The 22,027-nt window shown below is 27.7% G+C and overlaps 6 protein-coding genes and 1 long non-coding RNA gene across 16 annotated transcripts in view; 4 read left to right on the top strand and 3 right to left on the bottom strand.

Moving 5' to 3' along the window:
* LOC124952015 (BTB/POZ domain-containing protein 7) overlaps positions 1-2,034 on the bottom strand; it is an 11,310-nt gene extending 9,276 nt beyond the window's left edge. Inside the window, exons 1-5 of one of the 2 annotated variants that reach the window (XM_047501300.1) lie at positions 1,864-2,030; positions 1,665-1,712; positions 804-1,057; positions 361-725; positions 1-269 (exon numbers count right to left, since the gene is read on the bottom strand). The exon at positions 1-269 is cut by the window's left edge and continues 282 nt beyond it. In XM_047501300.1, coding sequence (XP_047357256.1) covers positions 1-269; positions 361-725; positions 804-1,042 — 873 coding nt within the window. In that variant the 5' untranslated portion in view covers positions 1,043-1,057; positions 1,665-1,712; positions 1,864-2,030. Of the gene's footprint in view, positions 270-360; positions 726-803; positions 1,058-1,664 lie in introns of both variants that reach the window. The other variant, XM_047501290.1, reaches the window with a different exon arrangement.
* A 1,236-nt stretch (positions 2,035-3,270) lies between these two features.
* Positions 3,271-7,369, top strand: LOC124947334 (N-alpha-acetyltransferase 80). 5 transcript variants are annotated; one of them, XM_047489737.1, is made up of 5 exons: positions 3,287-3,346; positions 5,580-5,834; positions 6,524-6,648; positions 6,791-6,924; positions 7,005-7,369. In XM_047489737.1, exons 3-5 carry the CDS (start codon positions 6,527-6,529, stop codon positions 7,337-7,339), a joined length of 591 nt encoding a protein of 196 aa, XP_047345693.1. In that variant the 5' UTR covers positions 3,287-3,346; positions 5,580-5,834; positions 6,524-6,526; the 3' UTR covers positions 7,340-7,369. The 5 variants fall into 5 exon arrangements, with proteins under 5 accessions (XP_047345356.1, XP_047345693.1, XP_047345600.1 ...); XM_047489551.1 differs by lacking the exon at positions 3,287-3,346 and adding an exon at positions 4,388-5,353; XM_047489400.1 differs by lacking the exon at positions 5,580-5,834 and having other exon boundaries at positions 3,271-3,346.
* A 146-nt stretch (positions 7,370-7,515) lies between these two features.
* Positions 7,516-13,317, top strand: LOC124946925 (N-sulphoglucosamine sulphohydrolase). Of its 4 annotated transcripts, none has more exons than XM_047488544.1 (11): positions 7,516-9,203; positions 10,133-10,177; positions 10,619-10,748; positions 10,822-10,958; positions 11,028-11,178; positions 11,253-11,491; positions 11,619-11,738; positions 11,833-12,036; positions 12,096-12,262; positions 12,374-12,520; positions 12,589-12,877. In XM_047488544.1, exons 3-11 carry the CDS (start codon positions 10,639-10,641, stop codon positions 12,733-12,735), a joined length of 1,422 nt encoding a protein of 473 aa, XP_047344500.1. In that variant the 5' UTR covers positions 7,516-9,203; positions 10,133-10,177; positions 10,619-10,638; the 3' UTR covers positions 12,736-12,877. The 4 variants fall into 4 exon arrangements, 3 of the variants coding, with proteins under 3 accessions (XP_047344500.1, XP_047344576.1, XP_047344368.1); XR_007100252.1 differs by lacking the exon at positions 7,516-9,203 and adding an exon at positions 12,907-13,317 and having other exon boundaries at positions 9,404-10,177; positions 12,589-12,798; XM_047488412.1 differs by lacking the exon at positions 7,516-9,203 and having other exon boundaries at positions 9,405-10,177.
* LOC124947535 (flavin reductase (NADPH)) lies at positions 7,803-9,918 on the bottom strand. Of its 2 annotated transcripts, none has more exons than XM_047489957.1 (5): positions 9,623-9,918; positions 8,607-8,792; positions 8,405-8,494; positions 8,170-8,301; positions 7,803-8,078 (listed from the first exon to the last, which is right to left on the bottom strand). In XM_047489957.1, exons 2-5 carry the CDS (start codon positions 8,767-8,769, stop codon positions 7,933-7,935), a joined length of 531 nt encoding a protein of 176 aa, XP_047345913.1. In that variant the 5' UTR covers positions 8,770-8,792; positions 9,623-9,918; the 3' UTR covers positions 7,803-7,932. The 2 variants fall into 2 exon arrangements, with proteins under 2 accessions (XP_047345913.1, XP_047345821.1); XM_047489865.1 differs by having other exon boundaries at positions 8,607-8,771; positions 9,623-9,916.
* LOC124947686 lies at positions 12,543-14,269 on the bottom strand. The gene is made up of 3 exons (XR_007100470.1): positions 13,427-14,269; positions 13,156-13,337; positions 12,543-13,067 (listed from the first exon to the last, which is right to left on the bottom strand). It is a non-coding gene; the product is annotated as an uncharacterized LOC124947686 (long non-coding RNA).
* Positions 14,270-14,492: 223 nt separating this feature from the next.
* On the top strand, positions 14,493-16,037 carry LOC124953970 (mitogen-activated protein kinase kinase kinase 7-like). The gene is made up of 7 exons (XM_047506139.1): positions 14,493-14,508; positions 14,591-14,734; positions 14,826-14,943; positions 15,012-15,341; positions 15,435-15,547; positions 15,651-15,923; positions 16,024-16,037. Exons 1-7 carry the CDS (start codon positions 14,493-14,495, stop codon positions 16,035-16,037), a joined length of 1,008 nt encoding a protein of 335 aa, XP_047362095.1.
* A 386-nt stretch (positions 16,038-16,423) lies between these two features.
* On the top strand, positions 16,424-20,074 carry LOC124947627 (mitogen-activated protein kinase kinase kinase 7-like). Its single transcript, XM_047490089.1, has 4 exons — positions 16,424-17,636; positions 17,921-18,248; positions 18,757-19,010; positions 19,090-20,074. The coding sequence occupies exons 2-4, from the start codon at positions 18,176-18,178 to the stop codon at positions 19,246-19,248; spliced, it is 486 nt and encodes a 161-aa protein (XP_047346045.1). The 5' UTR covers positions 16,424-17,636; positions 17,921-18,175; the 3' UTR covers positions 19,249-20,074.
* The last annotated feature ends 1,953 nt before the right edge of the window (positions 20,075-22,027 follow it).

The following is a 22,027-nucleotide window of genomic DNA, read 5'->3' as shown; positions in this document are numbered from 1 at the left end:
ACACCCACTGTCTGGCCTTTGACAATCGCTATCTGATGTAAACACTAATGCAGCATCAGCATAATCACCGGTATCAAGTAAGTATCTAAGATCTTGTTCTAAAGGATTCAATGTCCCAAATTCTTCGCCAAGTCGTTGTAATATATTTGTTCCAAATGTTGCATCATGTGGACAAATATCACCAGTATAGAGGTATCGTAATAAAGCAGAAAATGTCTGAACTTCTAAATTAGGTGTTCTCAAATCTAAACATATTCGAGCACCGTAACCTATATACAAAGAAAGTAAAATAATAAACGTGTATATTAAAAATGTTATTATTAAAATAATTTTTAAAAAGAAAAAATTTTGGATATGTACCAGGGTATCCTGCTAATAAATCCCTAAAATATGGACAACGTGCGGATAATATGGCCCTATGAACGGGAAAGCATGCACCTTGATAGACAAGATCGGCATCGGAACATTGCTTGTAGTCATAGAGTAATGATAAATCTTGTTTGAATGTAGCAGCTGGAGGTCTGGCTAATTCTGCTTGAACATGAAGATCTTTTAAAGCAGCTAAGGCTTCGTATTCTTCTAAAAGTGCTATTGCTTCTAAATGACTCCATGTTGATATCATGTCTCTAAAAATCCTCCCGTGATCACATACTTTAGACGAACGACGTTTTCTAATAAATTTTTTACGTAGTGTAGCAAATCCTGTCATTTTCTTTTTTCTTTCTCTATAATAAAGATATAAACAGATTTATTATATAACCAGGCTTATTAGACATTTTGCATTTAAATAATATATTTAATACCTAATTGCAAGTCCATGTTGATCATAGTGGCCAGAAGGCGAAAGCCTAGCTGCTTGAACTGAATCTCCACCGACACTTGCAACACTTGAAGATGCGGATGCACCCATTCTATGGATCATATGAGAAGCATCTTCTCCCCATCCACTCATGAACCAGCAACTTCTTTTATTATCACTATTTGTTTCCCTTGTTTCTCTACTTTGCAATGCACATGGAGTTAAAATCCTCAATACATTCATAGTTCAATTAACAACCTGAAATTACCATATTAAAAGATTTTGACAATAGTTTTAACGTTCACATATAACAATCATTTTTTCTTATCTATAATTCTTTAACAATGATGTAAATTAAAATTAATAACAAAATCGCATAAATAAAAGCAAAATAATCGTATAAATAAAATGTATCAACTATATATAAAAATGTCAGCAAAATATTATTTCTGAAATAATAATATAAATAATATATAAAAATTACAAAAAGAAAATCTAACAGAATTGTGAACATTTGTTAAGGAGAAAAGAAATTCGTAAACTTTTTGAAAAATTAAATGTTCTATTATAAAGCATAACAATAGAAAAATCATATTAGAAAGTATATTACTTTGTAAAAACAAAACAATACCTAATGTTCTGTATTATAAAAGGAAGTCTTTTATCGGCAATATTATCGTCGAAATTTTTTCTTTCGTATTTATGTTAAAGTTAAAGAAAAAAAGATAATTTTTCTATACTATAGCACGTAAACATATTTCGAATGTTTAAATGTTTAGCATTGAAAGAAACTAAATCCATGACCCACATCTGTGTTAACATGCGAACATTCGTAATTATTAACAATCAAAATTAATTTTATTACCTTAATCCTTCTTAAACATTCCTTTCACCCATCATTTCCATGTTTGTACTGTAAGACATGTTTGGATATAAATTGAAGCCAACGATCATCACAATGCATAACGACGGCCATGTTTACACTCAACTGCAGTGTATAGTTTAATAAAAGTTCAAAGCGAAGAGTTTCATTTATATATACACATATCCATGACAAGAATTACCGTTTAATAAAGCTATATCGATGTAAATTGATATATAGATTTATCTGATAAACTTTGTTTTATTATAAATACGACATAACTTAGCACGAATCAGCTGTTCCATTTTTTCACAAATTATTATCGTTCTACACCGTATATGTACTATGTTACGAAGCGATGCTTCGTTAAACATAGGTTACGCCTTTACCGCCATCTAACTTAGTTTACCTAAACAGTAACCAAGTGGTAATAGGTATTAGACAATATTATATATACCATCAAATATATATATGGATTTGCACGTTCGATGAATCCGAATAATGCACCTGTTAGTTCGATTGATTTTATTTAAGAGAGAGAGAGAGAGAGAGAGAGAGAGAGAGAGTGAGAGCGAGAGAGGGAGAGAGAGAGAGAGAGAGAGAGAGAAATATATGAAAGAGAGAAAAACAAACTTTTTCAAATATCACAAAAACAAATTAGAACTGAAGAAACTTTTTAATGTATTATTTTTAATAGAATTTAATATACCTTTGATGACAATAAGAATAATTCAAATGCATAGTTATGCAACGTCGTATTCCGAATTGATAAATTTTGTTTTAAATTGTTCATCATCCTTAATTTTACAATGATTCGCGCCAACAATGAGTACAGACGTAATTCTCGAAAGATTTTGACGAACAATCATCTCATTTTAAATATGAAGTTTTGAGTGAGGACATGGTATTATCGAATTTTTAAAAAAAAAGCTTTATTTTCTTTAAAAAACAAATTGTTTCAAGAAATGATGTTTTTTTCTCGGGAATAATTTATCCATAAAAATAATGTTTTTTTAGAAGAATTCGATAAAGACATGTCCTTCGTTAAATCTTTGTCTTTAAAACTTGACCTTGTTTATAAAAATCGATTAACAATTACAATCAGACTCGCTGTTGGCGTAAACGTTGTTTTCCATATTTTTCATGGAAAAAAAAAAAAAAAGTTTTTGTATAGTGGCGCCCCTTAAACTTTGCGACAAATAGAAGAAGCTCGTAGTCCCACTACTAACTTTAATATAAACGCTTTTTGAATGGTATGTGTTTTCTTTACGTGAAGTAAACAATTGCTTCTTCGTTTGTATGCGTAAACCAATTCATAGATTTTCTGATCCATTCCAAATGCAAGGAGAAAACACGTTTAACGATGTTTCTTGACACGGAGAACCTCTAAAACTTATTCAAACATTTTAATAAGCTTTTAAAAGATAATTCTATGATAAAAATAAGTCCCATTTGAGTTTTATTTTTTGAGATATTATTACATTTTTTTTAATAATATTTCAGAAACACGCTATAAATATAAAATAGAATTTAAATTAATATTTAAATAGAATTATAATTCGACCGCGCGATCGTTGTTTATTTATGTAAATAAAAACGAACGCTCTTCACTGGCTTTGACTGTTATCAAAACAGTTTTCTTTTGAATGTCAACGAGTAAAGACCTAAGCAATCTCTTTCCAAAGGTATAAATTTAAATAAATCATACATTTGATTATTTTAAAATTATTTAAATAATTTATTAAGTGCACGAAGTATACTATTTCATATTATATCAATGATACTAATAATTTTTAATTGGATTTCTTATTTTCTTTTACTTTTTTAAATTTATTAAATTAAATTAAATTCAGGAATTGTATTTTTCGTAATACACACACGCACGCACACACACACAGACATTTATTTTCTTTATATCTTTTCTTCTCTTTAAAATCAAATGCTATTAGAGCCATTAAATTAAAGATATTTAAAATTTAAAACCAATTAAAAAGTAAACATTATTCCTATATACACTTAAATAGGATAGATTTTGATTATATATTTCAGTGCATTTCCCAAAATCTTTTCTTTTCAATTTTAACGAAATACTAAATTGTTAATGTTTTACATTTCTATTCACATATCAATGGATAAATAAATTGGATATAATAGAATTTAAAAATAATTTCTCAGAGAAACGCATTGAAAAATTCTTATTTCTTTATTATTCTTTATTATCTATATTTTTAAATTTGTACAATTAACGAATACTTGTCGATTGATCTATTTTCAAAGAAAAATAAAATTTGGTATATGATAGTTTCTTGCTTTTGTCATATGTAATACTATTTTTAATACATAGAAAAATTTCTTTTACACATTAACTCGATTATTAGCTTACACATTAGACATTTATAACCTATACAAGCTTATATATCGATGCGATAGGCAAACTGATCGAGAAGACAGTGTATCCCTATTGCGCTTATAGTTCGTATTTTCTCCGTACCTGTCGCTGAAGTCGCATACGCTTAGAAAAGTTAATGAACAGTCTTAAAATACAAAATGGCTGTACGTTGTTCTTTGTTAGAAGCCGCGCGAAAATATAAATACGTTGAACGCGTTCGGAAAATCATCAAGAAGTGTTCGTTCTTCTTATTGGACAGAATGTCTCGCTCAATGACGTAAACAAACAGAGAAGAAAAGATGACGCAGAGAGAGAGAGAGAGAGAGAGATGGAGAGAGAGGGAGAGAGAGAGAGAGAGAGAAGGAAATGTGAGATGAGATCATAAAAAGTGATGTCATCACGACACGCAAGGATCAATCTTTTTTTTTTTTGCATTATTCGCATCGTTGAATCTTTGAATAGAATTTAGACGTACACGTGCTAATAGGATATGTACGTGTATATAATACATTCAAAAGCGAAAGTATACTAAATAATTACATATATACATATATATATATATGTATGTATGTATGTATGTATGTATGATATGTATATATATATATACGTGAAAGCAGGCCAAGTCCACATTTAGGATGAAGGCTATTAAAAAAAATGGGGCAGTCGTGATACGAAAAGAGGTCTTAAAGTTTGTACATAATAGTAGACGGTCGACATACGGATTGGAGAGTGAAATAGGACAGAAATAGAATTAAAAAGAAAAAAGAAGAAATATATTAAATACAACGGGACAACCTGACAGTCGATTGGTTTTGGCGGGAGATTATCCCGCCTTTGGCTAAGCATGTGCGATTATAACGTGCTCGATTGTCACATGTCACACATTGAAAATTATCATATTTGATAATACATATTTTGATAAATTGTCCAATAGAAAGAAAAGGAAAGAAAAGAAAAGAAAAGAAAAAGAGAAAAAGAATTAAAATAATTTACAAGATATTTCTATCTGTATATGATGTTCTCGTGATGCATTTGTTAACATCAAATTCATCGATATTTAATCTTTATCAGGAAAGATAGAGAATGTAGATATGAAATTGATGAAAATCTATTCTATTAATAATGGCGTCCTGAGGTAACGTGTGGAATTTCGTAGAAAGGAAAATTTTCTCTTTAGTTTTATTATAAACGTCGTGAGAATCAAAAAGGAAAGAGTGTGGTGATAATGTGTTATCGTCGATGAAAAAAGAAAAAAAAAGAAAAAAAAAATTATGTATATAAATGCATTAATAAATAAAGAATGGTGAGATTTAACGCGTTAATCGTCGAGCATAAATCTATGAGAATCGTCGTAACTAGGCGTATCTCAGTTGTTGGAACAACGTTTTTCAACGTACAGTTGTATTTTTAATAAATTCTTGAGACACAGTCTCAATTTTATTATCTTTTTTTTTTCTTCTTCTTTTCATCTTTTGTGCGTGTACGCGTGTATTTCGTTCGTTTCTCATTAGAAAATATTTTCTTTCGAGATTGCATATTATCGATCGTCACGAATATGGATGACGCGTGGCGATCAACGTATTAATATGAAAAAGAAGTATTCGTGAGGCGTGGTGGATAATAATTTTACATAACAGTGAGGAATACACGTTTAACAGAAATATCGTTCTCCTGGTACCGAATGAAACTGGTTTGATCGCTATTTCTGCACGAGGTGCAGGTGGAGAACAGTGACCTTTCGAATAGTGTGTCAAGTTCTCATCGTATAAAAAAAGAAATAAGGGGTAAGGACATTTTACGATAAGGCACCTGCTACGATGCGATCGTTCCATTGGTGAACGTGATTTTTCTTTTACATTTTTTGTTTCATTTTATTTTTCTACCCTCTTCATACTTTCCTCACCCTTTTCCTCGCTGAATCATTTTTAGCATTGAATTTATAAGAGTAATTCGTAGATTATTTTTAAAATTAGAGTTACCTGCACTACGTTTCTATATCCATTAAAATTGTCATGAAAATTGAAATTTTTCCAAATGGTCGATGTATATGACAAAAATATATCGTGTCATAAAGCAGCCATAATTAAATAAGCACTTGTAATATTTTCGTAATAATCGAGTCATAATTAATACTTTTGAAATTTTATCAATATATTCGTGTTTATTCATGGGTGAATTATTATCTCTTATTATTTTATATATTTGCTCAAAATAAATGTCAAATCTATATGAAGTTTGTTTAATTCTCATATTTTTAAAAGAATATTATATATATATATATATATATATATATATATATATATAAATTATTTTGAAGTATATGTGTATTACATATAAATATATATATCATTTACAATTTCTGTTATAGTTATTTACATATATAATTGTTTTCCAATGTAGTATCATATTAGATAGTTGATTTTATTTATATATCTATATGTAAAATGATCACAGTTTAATTTACGTGTTATAGAAAATGTCAAATGATGTATATACAGATATATGGTACGATGTTATTCCACTTCACCATAGGCCAGAATTAGTTAAAGAATGTTGTAAATTGCTCAATACAGAATGGCCAAGAAGTGAAACAGCTCGGTATGTTATTTTAATATCTTTTAACATTAGAATCGAATTAATTTTACTTAAATATTATGTAAAGCAACATTCATCATTTCATCCTTATTAGTATTTTCTCTCCTTTTTTTCTTTTTTTTTTTTTTTTTTTTTTTTATTGTAGACTAAAGTCTTTGAAGGTATCTTGCGACGAGTTTCCTACATGTTTGGTTTTATTAGATAGAGAAAGTCGAGTTCTTGGCCATTGTAAAGTATCTTTGATACCTAAAGTACGTCATAGCTGTTACATTGAATCAGGTAAAGTTTTGAAAATGATTACTTTTATAAGAATATAAAAATATTAATGCATATATTTATAATTTATATTTTTATTTTAGTTGTAGTCGATTACAAATCCAGAGCTCAAGGATTGGGATCTAGATTGTTACGTGGGACGGAAGAATATGTGGCAAGGAAAGGTTTCAAAACCGTATACTTGATAACAAAAGGTCAAGAACTATTTTATATTAAAAATGGATATACGATTTGTGACCCCATCGAAACGTGTGGATTTAGAAAATTTCTACCTCCTACTACCATAGTCGAAGCAAAACATAAAGAAAAAAATACACTTTTTTCTGGTCCCCCACCTCCTCCAATGCCACAATTAGTATTTGAATATTTTGATATAAGAATGCTATCTCAAAAAACACACATGGTTAAAAAATTATGATAATTACATTTTACAGATTTTTTCAAAATACCTTTTTGCATTTGAATTTATTATTTTTACGAAGATAGCCAATCACAATGATAATCCTTGATCTTATCCCTGAGTGAATTATGAATAATATATGAGATGATTGATTGATTGTATGTTTTCAAGTATCAAATGTTACATATATTTCCTGCATGTGTATTTTATTGATTTTGATCACACTTTTGAATTTACTTTTATTTGAATCAATATGTATAGGATATTAGTGCATCAATTTTTACATTTAAATATTTAGAAGCTAACAGAAAATTTGTACATAAATAATTTTTTCTGCTTTGTATATATATATATATATATATATTAACTATTACTTTTATGACCTTCAAATAGGCATTATGGTAGATTGAAATTTTATTCTGATAATTTGTTTACCATAATTATATTTTACAACATAATATATATTTATTTTAATCTTATAATAATTTTATCAATTGATTTTATTGTGCATCTCATTATTTCTTTAAAAGACTAACTTGTGTGAGTAATGTACAAATAGATTACAATACTAATAATGGTCATATAATTTTTTTTGAAACCATAATTCATGATTATGAGCCAGTTGCAATACCACATACTTTTTGATAATGATTAGATTGTTCAAGACAATCAATAAGAAATGCACCCAAGGCGTATTTTGAAATGGCACGACCTGGGGATTCATCATGTTTTATAATATATTCTAAATTTTCTGTACCTGCAAAATAATTGCAATAATTATATAATAATAATTGGTTTGATCGAATTTTAAAAGATAAAACAAATGGATAAAAAAAATGTTTCTATACTAGAAATATGTGGTGGTAATATGGCAATCCATTTTAATCCACTTTCTTTCAGAAGATCAAACATACGCTGATGATCAGCATTCAGATCTTTGAATATAGCTGGTACGGCATCAGGCTTATAGAATAAAAATGCTATAAAAAAAAAAAGGAAAAAAAAAAAAGAAAAAAAATTTTTTTTTAATTTTACAAATAGGATTTCCGCATGTTTGTGATAACCTTGAAATGATATTTTTACCTGATAAACAAACAGAAACCAATTCAATATTGTGCTTCCTCATAGCCTCTATTATATTTTTCATACCTTCCGATAGTACAGTAGTTGGTTCTTATGGTAATTAAAAATAATATTTATATTATATTTAAAGGATTTTTATATTTATATGAATAAGTAAATCTTATATTTACTGTAAATTTAATAATAATAATATGATTCTTACTAAGATCGTTTCTAGTGCCAAGTGCAACAACAACAGCATCTCTACCAGCTACAGCTTTCGAAACATCTTTATCGTTGGTAACATCTCCAACAATTACATCCACTTTGTTTCTAATGTTTTCTGGTATCTTGGTATTATCTCTCACAAAAACTCTTACATCCATACCTAAGATAATTCATTTCTCTACTACCATGTATTAAATTGTCATAATCAAATTTATTATATAAAGTAAAGAATTATTAACAAGTGGTTGTAAAAATATGATCTTTAATATTCCATAGTATGCTAATATAACATGACAATAGTGACAACAATAAAGTTGAGATGAATAATATGTTGGGATGGATAAATGACACAAAAGCAAACTATAAATATTAAGAGGGCAAATGACATAAACAAAAAATTAATCTTATCATGCCATAAGGGCAAATATTATATATTTATTTTGATTCGATTAAAATTAATAAATATTGACTATCACAATAATTAAGATTCATATTAACAATTTTGACTTTTTACACATACAAATGTAATAATAATAATAGTAATAATTGAACTATTGATTTTAACTTGTTGCTAAGGATATTATTAGAACAGGTAAATATATTCTTGTAAATTTTCATTCTTTAAAATAATAAAAACATAGAATCAATGGATTATAATCAAATATATATTTACATTGTAAACAGTATAAATAATTATAATAATAGTTGAAAGATTTTTTTTTTGTAATATTATTTATATTATGGATATATATTTATTATTCAAATAAATCTTAAATCTAGCGAATTCATAAAAAATCTTATTTGATTATTGAATAAATTGATCAAACGGGAACATATTATGATATAAATGAATTCAACAATTTAAATTTACGTTACGCAAGAATATTGAAAAACAATGAAATTATGCTTTATCATGCATGATAACAAGTAGAAATGTATTCGAAATTTCACTTAGCAATATAACAATAACCTCTTTAATAAATCAATGATATTTTTAATTATACAAATTACCCTTTTCCACAGCATGATTTAAAACACAAAGACCGGTATTTCCCGTAGCTCCGAATATTACAATCCGCTTTGCCATGATTGATATTACAAAATATTTTAAAATATATTTCTTTCCCTTTAATACGGTACGATATATTGCTTTCGTCACACTTTAATATCACGATTTGATAATCACCGACAATTGTACGCAAGCAATTTTGTCAAATCATGTAATGTGATTCCAACAAGTATTAGCAGATAACCATAGCAGACGATAGTAGATAATATCCAAATGAATATGAGATATTTTTTGCGCGCGCCTAGTAACCATTTTTATATCTACTGCGTCATATCGTAATAGCCAATCAGAAAATACCTGTATTATTGCGAACTTTCTGATTGGTATTTTTAAATAACATGGTCGACTGACTCCAGTTTCTGAAAGTTCTTTCTGAAAGATGTCAGGCAGAATTTTCATTGATACATTATTTTCGATTTTATTTATTAATATATTAAAATATTATCATGCAGATGCTAATCCTACGGCAGAACAGAAAAATGTGCTTCTACTTTTGGGTAAACAAATATATTCTTCTAATTACAGTTATTTACATTTTTCTTTTTCTTTTTTCCTTTATTTTCTATGTAAACTTAATTTCAAATTAAAACAATCGAATTTTTCAACAACTTTTCAAAAGAATATCTTGCTGTGCATAAGAACTATTTTTTTTATTTATGTATATATATATATATATATATGTATATATTTTATTTCTTCAAATATTATAAAATAATACGCATACTTCTGTTATTATACATGAGCATTTTCACCATATGCTTTTATAATAAAATATGAGATATTCATTATTCTATATTATTTAGTTGTTTCATTATTTTATTTAAAAATTAATTTAATTTGAAATGAATATAAAATAAATATATATATATTTTTTTTAATACATGTATTTTTACGTTTTTTTATTTATTTATTTATTTTTTTTTTTTTTTTCTTTTCAGCTGATGATGCTGGGTTTGAAATGAGATCGTACTTAAATAAAATTTGTCAATCACCCAATTTAGATTCCTTAGCAAAAGAAAGTTTGCTATTTAATAATGCATATACTTCAGTTAGCAGCTGTTCACCTAGGTAACATTTTTATTATATATTATAAAAAAATATTCCTCTTTTTCATTCAATAAAATATTATATCTTTTTTTAGTCGTGCTGCATTATTAACTGGTTTACCAAGTCATGAAAATGGAATGTATGGACTGCACCATGGGGTCCATCATTTTAATTCATTTAATAATATTGAAAGTTTGCCAAAAATATTACAAAAAAATAATATTAGAACAGGTATATAAATGACAAAAGTAAAAGAAATTAGAATATTTTAATACAATTTCTAAATAATTTTTTCTTTAGGTATAATTGGTAAAAAACATGTAGGTCCAGGAAATGTATATCCATTTGATTTCTCATATACAGAAGAGAATAATGATATATTACAAGTGGGACGTAATATCACAAAAATTAAACTTTTAGTTAGAGAGTTTCTTTCACAGAATAAAACGCAGTATGTTTTTGACTTGAAATGAATTACTATAAAGAGAGTATTATGGTACTAAATAATAAACTAATACTTTACAGACCATTTTTCTTATATATTGCTTTTCATGACCCACATCGATGTGGTCATACACATCCACAATATGGCAATTTCTGTGAAAAATTTGGTAATGGAGATATTGGAATGGGTACAATTCCTGATTGGCATCCAATATATTATCAGTGGGATCAGGTAAAAGTACCATATTTTGTACAAGATACTGAAGCTGCTAGGAGAGATATTGCTGCACAATACACAACAATTTCTCGTTTAGATCAAGGTAATGAACGAGAAATTTTTATTATAAAAATATATATAAATCAATTAGATAAATTTAAGTGTAATGTAGAATTTATTTTTCTTTATAAAATCTCTTATAGCAGTATTTTTTTTTAATATTTTTATAGGCGTAGGCTTGATTTTAAATGAGCTTAAAGATGCAGGTTTCAAAGATAATACTTTAATACTTTATACATCTGATAATGGGATTCCATTTCCTAACGGTCGTACTAATCTATATGATTCTGGTATGTTCAGTAAATAGCACGATATAAATGCAGATAACATGTCAATTAAAAAATTAATAAAATTAATAAAATTAATTTTTTAATTGATAATAAGGTATGGCAGAACCTATGATGATTTCATCACCAATCCATAAAGAACGAAGAAATCAAGTAACATATGCTATGACATCTTTACTGGATGTAGTACCTACTTTGTTAGATTGGTATAATATATCTTATACAAATGAAGCATTGAATAAAAATGAAGTTTTTCTACCAAACCTTACAGGCAGATCTCTTCTTCCACTCCTTGTTAAAGGTAAATAATATATTACATAACGTATAAGTTTTATTATAAATATATTTATAAATCTGCAGAGTCACAGGAGGAGAGATCAATTTTTGCTAGTCAAACTCATCATGAAGTTACTATGTATTATCCTATGCGCGTGATTAGAACTAAACGCTATAAATTGATACATAATTTAAATTATAAAATGCCCTTTCCAATCGATCAAGATTTATATATATCTCCAACTTTTCAGGTAATCTCTTTAAATAAGTTATAGATTTGTTACAGACTATTGAAAATATAATAATTTTCATTATTCAATTAATGTAATTTACTTTTTTCTTTTTTTTTCTTTTTATATAAGGATCTTTTAAACAGAACATATAACAAACAACCTCTTCCATGGTATAAAACATTAAAGTCGTATTATCAAAGACCAGAATGGGAATTATATAATTTAAAATATGATCCTGAAGAAAGGAACAATATATTTTCGAAGCCATCGATGAAGGTAAAATAAATTCAAATATTTATTTATATTATTAAACAAAAGTTTTAATTCAGAAAATATTTTTTTAGGGCATAGTGATTGATTTACAAAAACAATTGTTCAATTGGCAGAATGTTACTAATGATCCATGGTTATGTGTTCCACATGGAGTCTTACAAAATACCGGTGATCATATAAATAATCCACAGTGTATGCCCTTATATAATATAGATTAGAAGATATGATCTTTTTTTTTTTACTCATTAATTTTGTTACGTCCTAAATAATATGATCTGGTGGTAAATAGAAAGTTTATTTCTACATTTTATATTTAATCTATATACATATTTACAAATATACAAAAATATTTAAAAAATATCTTTTTACATCTCGTTGATTTATTTCAGCTTGTTTCTCCTCGTATTAATTTTGCTATTCGTGACAATGAAGCATTTTTCATATCTTTTTCACGATGTTTAAAAAGTATCTCATTTAAATGATGTACATATATCGACGATTTATTGGCAGTCTTTTCAACCATCTTCAATTCTTTGGATATTTCATTGATCTAGTAAAAATATAAATAGCCGTCAGGTAAAAGCCGAATGATTATAATTATTAAAAAGTTTAAGGAAAAGTAAAAGGAAAAATCATACATATTGTTCGTATCCTAAATAACGATTGTATTTTTGATTATTGATATAAATTTGTTTGATTTGAATTGTTAACACAAGACATAGAAGAAGGCCACCCAGTAAAATAAAGGAATTTGTATTTTGAATTCCACGAAGAACAAGCATCACACTTTTTTGTTATATTAAACCCAATATTTATATACCTATAATGTTAATGAATTTTATATACAATAACAATTTTATTTTGTTAATAATAAACACAAATTCATAGTTTTAAATTACAAAGAAATACCTCAAAATATATTTTTACAGTATAATTTCAATTTCGCACGTTTTCAAATTAAAAGAAAAGTAATAATAACAAATTATAATTGACCGTGAGCCAAAGAAATTTTTGATCGACGCTTAACATAAATAATTAATGTAGAGGTTATGTTCGTCGCATACATTTCTGCATGGATCTGTATACAATGTATGTATAATAACACAATGTATGTGTAAATGTAGATATTCCTTATGAAGTAAATTTATTAAGAATCGATAAATTAATGAATAGAAATCAATAATTAGTATCGTATTAATAGAATTATATGATTTTTAAATCATTCAATATAGATATATAACTGATAGAATTTATGGAATATTTTTCTTTAATAATAATTCATTTTTGAACTCATATTCATAAATAGTTATCATTTTGACTACTCGATAGCGCCACAATCGTGGTGCATATATTTTAGTTTCTGTTCATTTTGTCTAGTATTCCATGGTACAAGGTCTGATATTGAAAATGGCAAATGGCAAGGCAGTCTGAGGCCAGTTTAAGTAAACATTTGTGCATTAGTTTTCTTGATCGGTTAAATGTGCCATCATAACAATGTAATGTGGACTGTGTGCGATGGCGAACAGAGAAATAACCGGCCATCAGCAACAGTTCATTGAAGAAATTGATTACACTGAAATTGAAAGAGAGCAGGTAGTTTTCTATTCAATCATATTGCGTTCGTTTATGTTTTTTATAGATTTCCTGTTGACGAGTTCATCGGGAGATTTGCAACATTTTGGAATATTAGTTAATGAAAATTTTGCTTTATTTATAATATATCGTTTCTACGAAGCAGAATATATTTACAATCAAAAATAACCTCAAATATTAATTTTTTGAACCGTACACTTTTCGCTAAGTATATTGCTATCCACGAATAAGTAATTTATTATATATATATATATATATATATATATATATATATATATATGTATATAATAAATTTATATAATTTTATACATATTTACATATATGTATAAAACTGTGAAAGTGAAATTTATTATTATATTATAATGATAGCTTGATTCGTTTTATGGTTTTAACGACAGGTAGTTGGTAAGGGATCCTTTGGAGTTGTATGGAAAGGAAAGTGGCGAGGTCAATATGTTGCTGTAAAACATATAAATTCAGAGGGTGAAAGAAAAGCTTTCACGGTAGAAGTAAGGCAATTGTCAAGAGTCTTTCATCCTAATATTGTCAAATTATATGGTGCGTGTACTAAAAATCCAGTATGTTTGGTAATGGAATATGCAGAAGGTGGATCATTATACAATGGTACTCTATATTATAATTATTTCTTTTTTCCTATTTTTTTTTTCTTTTTATGTATATGTAAAAATTATATCTCTTTGTATATACATTATAGTTCTTCATTGTAATCCACAACCGCGCTATACTGCTAGTCATGCAATGAGCTGGGCTCTTCAATGTGCACGTGGTGTAGCATATCTTCATAATATGAAGCCTAAACCATTAATTCATAGGTAAATTAGATGAAATCCTTTTGATTAAGTTAATGTAGAAGAAACTAATGTATATTTATAATTAATAGGGATTTAAAGCCACCAAATCTATTGCTAGTCATGGGTGGACAAACGCTTAAAATTTGTGATTTTGGTACAGCCTGTGATTTGAATACTTATATGACTAACAATAAAGGTTCAGCAGCATGGATGGCACCGGAAGTATTCGAAGGTTCAAGATATACCGAAAAATGTGATGTATTTAGTTGGGGCGTCATTTTATGGGAAGTTCTTTCACGTAAAAAACCTTTCGATGAAATTGGTGCATCAGCGTATAGAATAATGTGGGCTGTGCACATAGGGCAAAGACCACCATTGATAGAAGGTTGTCCAAGACCCATTGAAGAATTAATGACCAGGTGAGATAATTATAGTAAAGTATCATATAATGTTTGAAAATGTCTGTATTCCATTTCTGCGCTATCATAATTTTTGAAACGTGTTAATGTCAGATGTTGGCAGAAATGTCCAGAAGACAGACCTTCGATGGATGAAGTGGTGAGAATTATGACGATTCTATTTGAATTTTTCAACAATAATTTAGACCCTGTTGAATATTCCTTGGGTATGTTATATTATTAAATAATTGTATTCACATTGTATTATTAACAATTTTGTAACATTAGAATTATATAAATATATATATATATATATATAAAATTGAGCAGGTAGCGAAGCAGACGATATCGATGGTAATGAAGATACGAAAGATGATATTTTAGATATGGTAACGACCTTAGATACTCGGATAAATGGATCAGTTATGAATGGAACAATATGTCCAAATGTTACATCATCTGTCAAACAACCGGATGATGGAACGGATGATGAACTTAATTCGTATCCAGTAACTTCTCAACAGTCCCCTAACAATGCATTAACGCATTCCTCATCGCAAATAAAGAGATCAATACCGCAATGTAATCCTATAATATCCCAAAGTATATCATCCATCGATAATACAAATCGTAACGTGAAAGACGCTCTATACACGACACCAATAATACAACGAGGCGATAGACAATTTATTTTACCACAAAGTGAATCCAGTATGACCCCGTTACACGTTAACTGTGATACGGTTGGTACCCTGATGCTTAAAAAAAAAAAAAAAAAAGAAAAAAAAAAAGAAAAAAAAGGACAAAGAAAAAGTAATTCTCATAACGAATATATATTAATAGTCGTTTTGTTATATTTTAGGATGCATGGGAACTTAGTAATTTTTCAGATTCGTCATGGGAGATTCGTAATATGGCTGGTTTAGATAAAATGGTACAAAAGACAAAGAAAACAATTCGTGGTAAGTATTCTAGCCATGTTCAATTAACAGATTTAACGATAACTATATATTCATTAATCCTTTACCAATAAGTTCTTAACAAATTTCAATTCCTTCTTTAATTTCCTTAAAAATAGATATAATAATGAATCAATAATATAATTACCCATGTCCGTGTGTGATACGAGGATTTACGATCGATACGAATATCATTTAAGATGGATTTTGTGTTTATTTTTGTTAGACGTCAATCGTAAAATTTCCTTTCGATTCATTTCCGGTATCATAAAATCCGCATCAATCCATCGATAAAACCTGGTAGCAGAAATGATCGAGGATATTTTTGAGCATTTGAGCATTTGCAATGAAGAACATTCACAAAATGCAATCACAGTGTGATGTGGTGAATACGTAAAAGAGAATATCTTGAATTCAAACAACGTTTAAAAGTGATCATGAATAATAATGATTTTATTCAGATACACACATTGAGTTACTATTATCTTCTGGTAAATATCTGGATCGAATAATTTCGAGATCGAAGTAGAATCTTTCCGAGGATTTTACTTTAATTACAAAGGGGGAAAAAAAAGAAAAAAAGAAAAAAGAAAAAAAAAAAAAGAAAAAAGAAAAAAGTCAGAATTATGAAGAAGAAGAAAATCTCCGATAATGTCGGGAGTATTACGAGATGAGATGTGATAGAAAGAAAGAAAAGAAGAACAAAAAAATAAGAAAGAAAAACAAAAAGAAATAGAGAATGATGCCGTTGAAAAATACAAGATATCATATAGTGATCGTATACTCGGAATCTAGAAAATTAATAGAATATATATGGGTGTACCCTGGCAAAGGGCCCACAAAGACTTGAGAGAGAAAGAGAGAGAGAGAAAAAGAGAAAGAGAAAGAGAGTGATGCGGTGTACACTAAATTTAAACCAACGGGCTAATCGGTAGGTTGCGCGGACTCGCACTTGACTGGCACGTTGTGACGATGGCTAAGGCAAAGACGACAACGAAGAGAACGATGACAAGACGAAGAGAGAAAAAGAGAGACAGAGAGAGAGAGAGAGAGAGAGAGAGAGAGAGAGAGAGAGAGAGAGAGAGAGAGAGAGAGAGAGAGAGCGGTTCTAAGATTCTCGAGGATGAATCAAGGCGGTGAACACGTTTTGTTCTTGGCTCTCGCGTATATGTAGCGATGTGTGGTGTGGTGTTCCCCTTCTCAGGGAGAAGTATGGTAGGGGAGTATTTAGAAGCAGGTGTGGTTGAGTCAGCATCCCCGATATAGAACTTCGTTTGTTTAGTAGAGAGCCGACTCCCTGCGGAGGAGCACCTTAACGTCCACGAATTATCCAGCGCGAAACACGAGCCACATCGTTGTTGTTATCAAGAATATAATCCACAAAATTAAATTCCTTTTATCACGATATTAACGTCCTATTTTTCTTTTTTCTTTTCTTTTCTTTTCTTTCTTGTTTTTCCCCCTTTTCTTTTTTTTTCTTCTTCTCTTTCTTTCTTCCTTTCTTTCTTTCTTTCTTTTTTTCTTCTTTCTTCGTTCTTTTCTCTCTCTCTCTCTCTCTCTCTCTCCCCCTTTTTCTTCTTTTTTTTTTTTTTTTTAAAACGAGTCGTTAAGAAGAACGATTTTTTTTTTTTTTTATTAAAGGATACACGGCGGACGCTTGATTTGAAATTTTTCACGAAATCCCTTTTTGTGCGATGTACATTGCTCGAACGAAGCATCGTTCAACGATACGACGTTCTACCTCGAACATGATCTTTGTGACGTGCTTTTTTTTTTCAATGATCTATTCCTTGGAAAGATCTTAATTGGATTGAATTATATCAGAGATTATCTCGTTCGAATGTAAAGGGAAAAGGAGAAACTCGTTGGACAAGTCGGAACGATAATCTTTAACGGATGAACAATATGTGCGACGATTATCCGAATATCGTAGGAACCGACACTTTGAAGCGTTGCTGGGTATTACTGCGTTAGTATCCCATTATAAAAACGAGATTTTCTTGAGGTTTCTCTTTGGAGAGTATCAATTATTAATATTATGAAAGTATATAAGATACACCGAAAAGAAGTGTATATATATATATATATATATAATTTTAATATATTTCTTAAACACAGAATTTAAGGAAGAAGCAAAAATATATAATAATCCATGATTATAAAGAGAATGTAATTCTCTCTTTCTCTCTCTTTTTTGTAAACCACGATCTTACGTACATCGCTCTATCGAGTATTTTGCATATTTTTTTTTCCTTTTTTTTCTTCTTTTTTTTTCTGTTTTTTTTTTTTTTTGTTTTTTTAAATTTTATTTCCTATGTATGTATTTCCTAAATTCCCCGAAATATTATCCACCAAACTTCGTATTTATCGTAATCGAACTTTTTCTTTTTTTATCATTGTGTATTTTATCGAAATAAATTGATTATGTATCACATATGTATATATACTTAGCTATTTGGAATACTGTAATGTGGCAGGTACCAGCACTACCAGCGAGGACTTGGATAATGTGTACCGTCTATTAGATGCGGATTTAAGACCTCTTACACCGGACCATACGTGCGAACGTTCCCGTGAAATCTTCGAAGAGCATAAACAATTAGCGCAGGAATATTTAAAAGTACAAACGGAAATAGCTCTATTGGGACAGCATAAGAATGAGATGTTAAAAAATCTAAGCATAGATAATCTACGGCAACAGCAAGAGTTACGAAAGTTAGAGGATGAAAAGGTAATGGTATAAAAAAAATTGTAAAGAAAAAAAAAAAAAGAATAAAAAAAAATTATATAGATTCTATGAAAATTTTCAGGAATCTCTGGTGAAGCTATATCGAAATTTAAAACGGCAATTAGAGATAATGAAAAACAAGAGGACAAGTAACAATCCTGTAAATAATTGTATACCAACGATAAGTCCTGCCGTTTCTGGTAATAATGGGTGGGTTGTGGTGCCGCGACAAGATCCTTGAAAACTATTTAATCGCAAGAATGTGAATTTTTATCGAATATATATATATATATATATATATATATATATATATATATATTTATATATATATATATTGGTATATCTTGGTTTTTATAAAACAAGGAGTTACGAATTTGAAACGATACGGATTTAATTCGACAAATCGCATTAATTTACTGCATTTGGAACTTAACATTGGTTATTATCCTTTAAATCTCTATTTATCTTGGCTGATTGCCTGCCTAATGTGTGTTGAGCCGCGATTGTTCCTTAATAGTGATTAAAAGTATCTATGGTGTTGTACAATAAGATAATTTACCATCTAAATAAGCTATTTAAAATATCGATATGAGAATCGTAGAAAAAGAAAAAAAAGGAAGAAAAAAAAAGAGGAAAAAAAGAAATGATCGGTTCTAAAACATACGTATAGATCTTTCCTACTAAGAAATATATGTCTATATTGATAATAAAATATTTTCGTTTTAGAATATATAGAAAATAAGAGTGAAAACGGCCAAGTACTTAATATGTCGCATAAATACGTAAAGATAAAATAATATGCACGTTTATTTCGTCGCTTATTTCAATTTTTTTTTTATTTTAATTACGACATAGAGTATATTGGCATTATAACATATTGTAGAGCTTCCTTATACATTTTAATAATTGAATTTTTAGTTTCATTTTTTGTACAGTTTTAAAAGTCAATGTATAATAATATGTATTCTTACATTTTCAAAGTGTGATATTTAAAGGAAGTTCATATTTTTGTTAAGTAGTAATGTTTAAAGTAATCCTGTGAAATATATGTATATTATGGTAAAGTACTTTTATTGCTTTGTTTAATATTGGCAAAAGCTTTTAAGTTCAAACATATATAGCAAATTATTTTATTTTATTTTTTATTATTTTTTTTTTCTTTTTTTTCTTTTTTTTTTTTTTTTTTTTTTTTTTTTTTTTCTTTTTTTTTTTTAAGGAATTTGAATTCATATTGATCTAGTCTTCTCAAGAAATTTTGATCATATCGTTTTACTACAGTATAAAATTAAAAAAAAATATACTTTCAATACTAACTATCAAATACTAACATTTGGAATTTCTCAGGATAAGGTAGAGTATATATATATATATATGTATGTATGTAAATATATGTATATATATATATATTGTTAATACGGTATAAAAGAGTAAAAAAACATTCTAATGAATTTTGACAGAATTTAGAGAAGTGCAAAGACTATGTAATAAATTTTAGTATGGACATTTTCATTTTATCATATGAAGATGTAGTTTAATGGATAAATGCATTTTATAGTGCGAATTAATACAATATAAAGATATATTTTCTATGAAAAAAAAATTATTCATGCTTGTGTAAAAGAGACATTTTTTGTGCATTTTTGTTTTGTATCTTTCTGTTCCTATACCTGCTTTTTTTTATTATACTATATTTGCATAAACCTTATTAACTTTTATATCCTAATAAGATATAAATCATATTGTTTACACTTTATTTGAAATAACTTTTGTAATAAGTCCATAAAACGAAGTATTAATAAATGTATAAAATTAATTAGATCAATTTGAACAAAATTTATCCAAATTATCATATTTTTCAATTTTTTACATAACAGTTTAAACAAATTGCATTTATGACAATTGATAAATTCTTAGTACAAACAATAACAATTAATCGTGAGATATAATATTTCAAATATAAGTGATTTTATTCCTCAAATATGCAAAGAAATATATTCCGAGTTTTCCTGTTTTATTTAAGTAGATGCTTGTACTTTTTCATCATTATTAGTTTTACTTTATTATTATGATATACGTAGTGACAAAAAATATAAAAACTGATGGACATGGTTTTTTTTTTAAAATGAAGTACTTGCAATGGCACGTGATCGATGAGAAATGATAATTTTTTACAAATTGTGACTAAATTGTATTGAACTCAAGTCATCAAAATTTATAAAGAAGATTAATTCATAAAAGATAATGAGAGAATTTTTAAATTACTTCTTGTCGATTTTTTCATTTTGTAATTTGCAATCAACAATACTTATTATTCGCACTCTCCCTAGCGATAAAATTTAATATAAACGAAACACTAGCGCCAGTTTACAGTTACCGGTACAATACGAAACTTGTTTACTGATTTATAATTTTGAAAAATTAATTTTAAAGATTATTTTTTAATTATGATGATAGTTAAAAAAAAAAACATATATATCTATATATATACAAAATAAATAATATTGTTGTGTAGCAAAATGAAAATAGAATTGCTTGTAATGAAATTTCGTATATTTTATATAATATGTATATAATTTTAATTTTAAACCTATTGTTTCATATTTACATTTAATTTACAATTATAATAGATACAGGAACGCTTATCTATAATCTAATATGTCATCCGGATATTTTATTTTACATTTCATTAAATTATATTTTTGCGCACTGATATTATATCACAATATTACTGCCATTTTGAATCATGTAATAATAATCCTCAACATTTAGACAAGATATTTTTAACATTCGTACTATTTATATGTTAATATTTCATATGGAATGGTATAACTAGAGTTAAAATTTAGAAAAGTAATAAATATTTAATAAATTCCTAAAAAACTTTACAATAGTTTCTTTTCTTTTCTTTTCTATTTTTTTTTTTTTTTTTTTTTTTCCCAGCAACATAGCATTGAAATTGTTGTGCGCATTACTTCTTAGGTTAGGAAAAATTCTTAATATTACATTTCTTGCCAATGATA

The sequence above is a fragment of the Vespa velutina genome, chromosome 1, assembly GCF_912470025.1.
Source record: "Vespa velutina chromosome 1, iVesVel2.1, whole genome shotgun sequence".
Lineage (NCBI taxonomy): Eukaryota > Metazoa > Arthropoda > Insecta > Hymenoptera > Vespidae > Vespa > Vespa velutina.
This window is presented reverse-complemented; position numbering and strand designations above follow the sequence as displayed.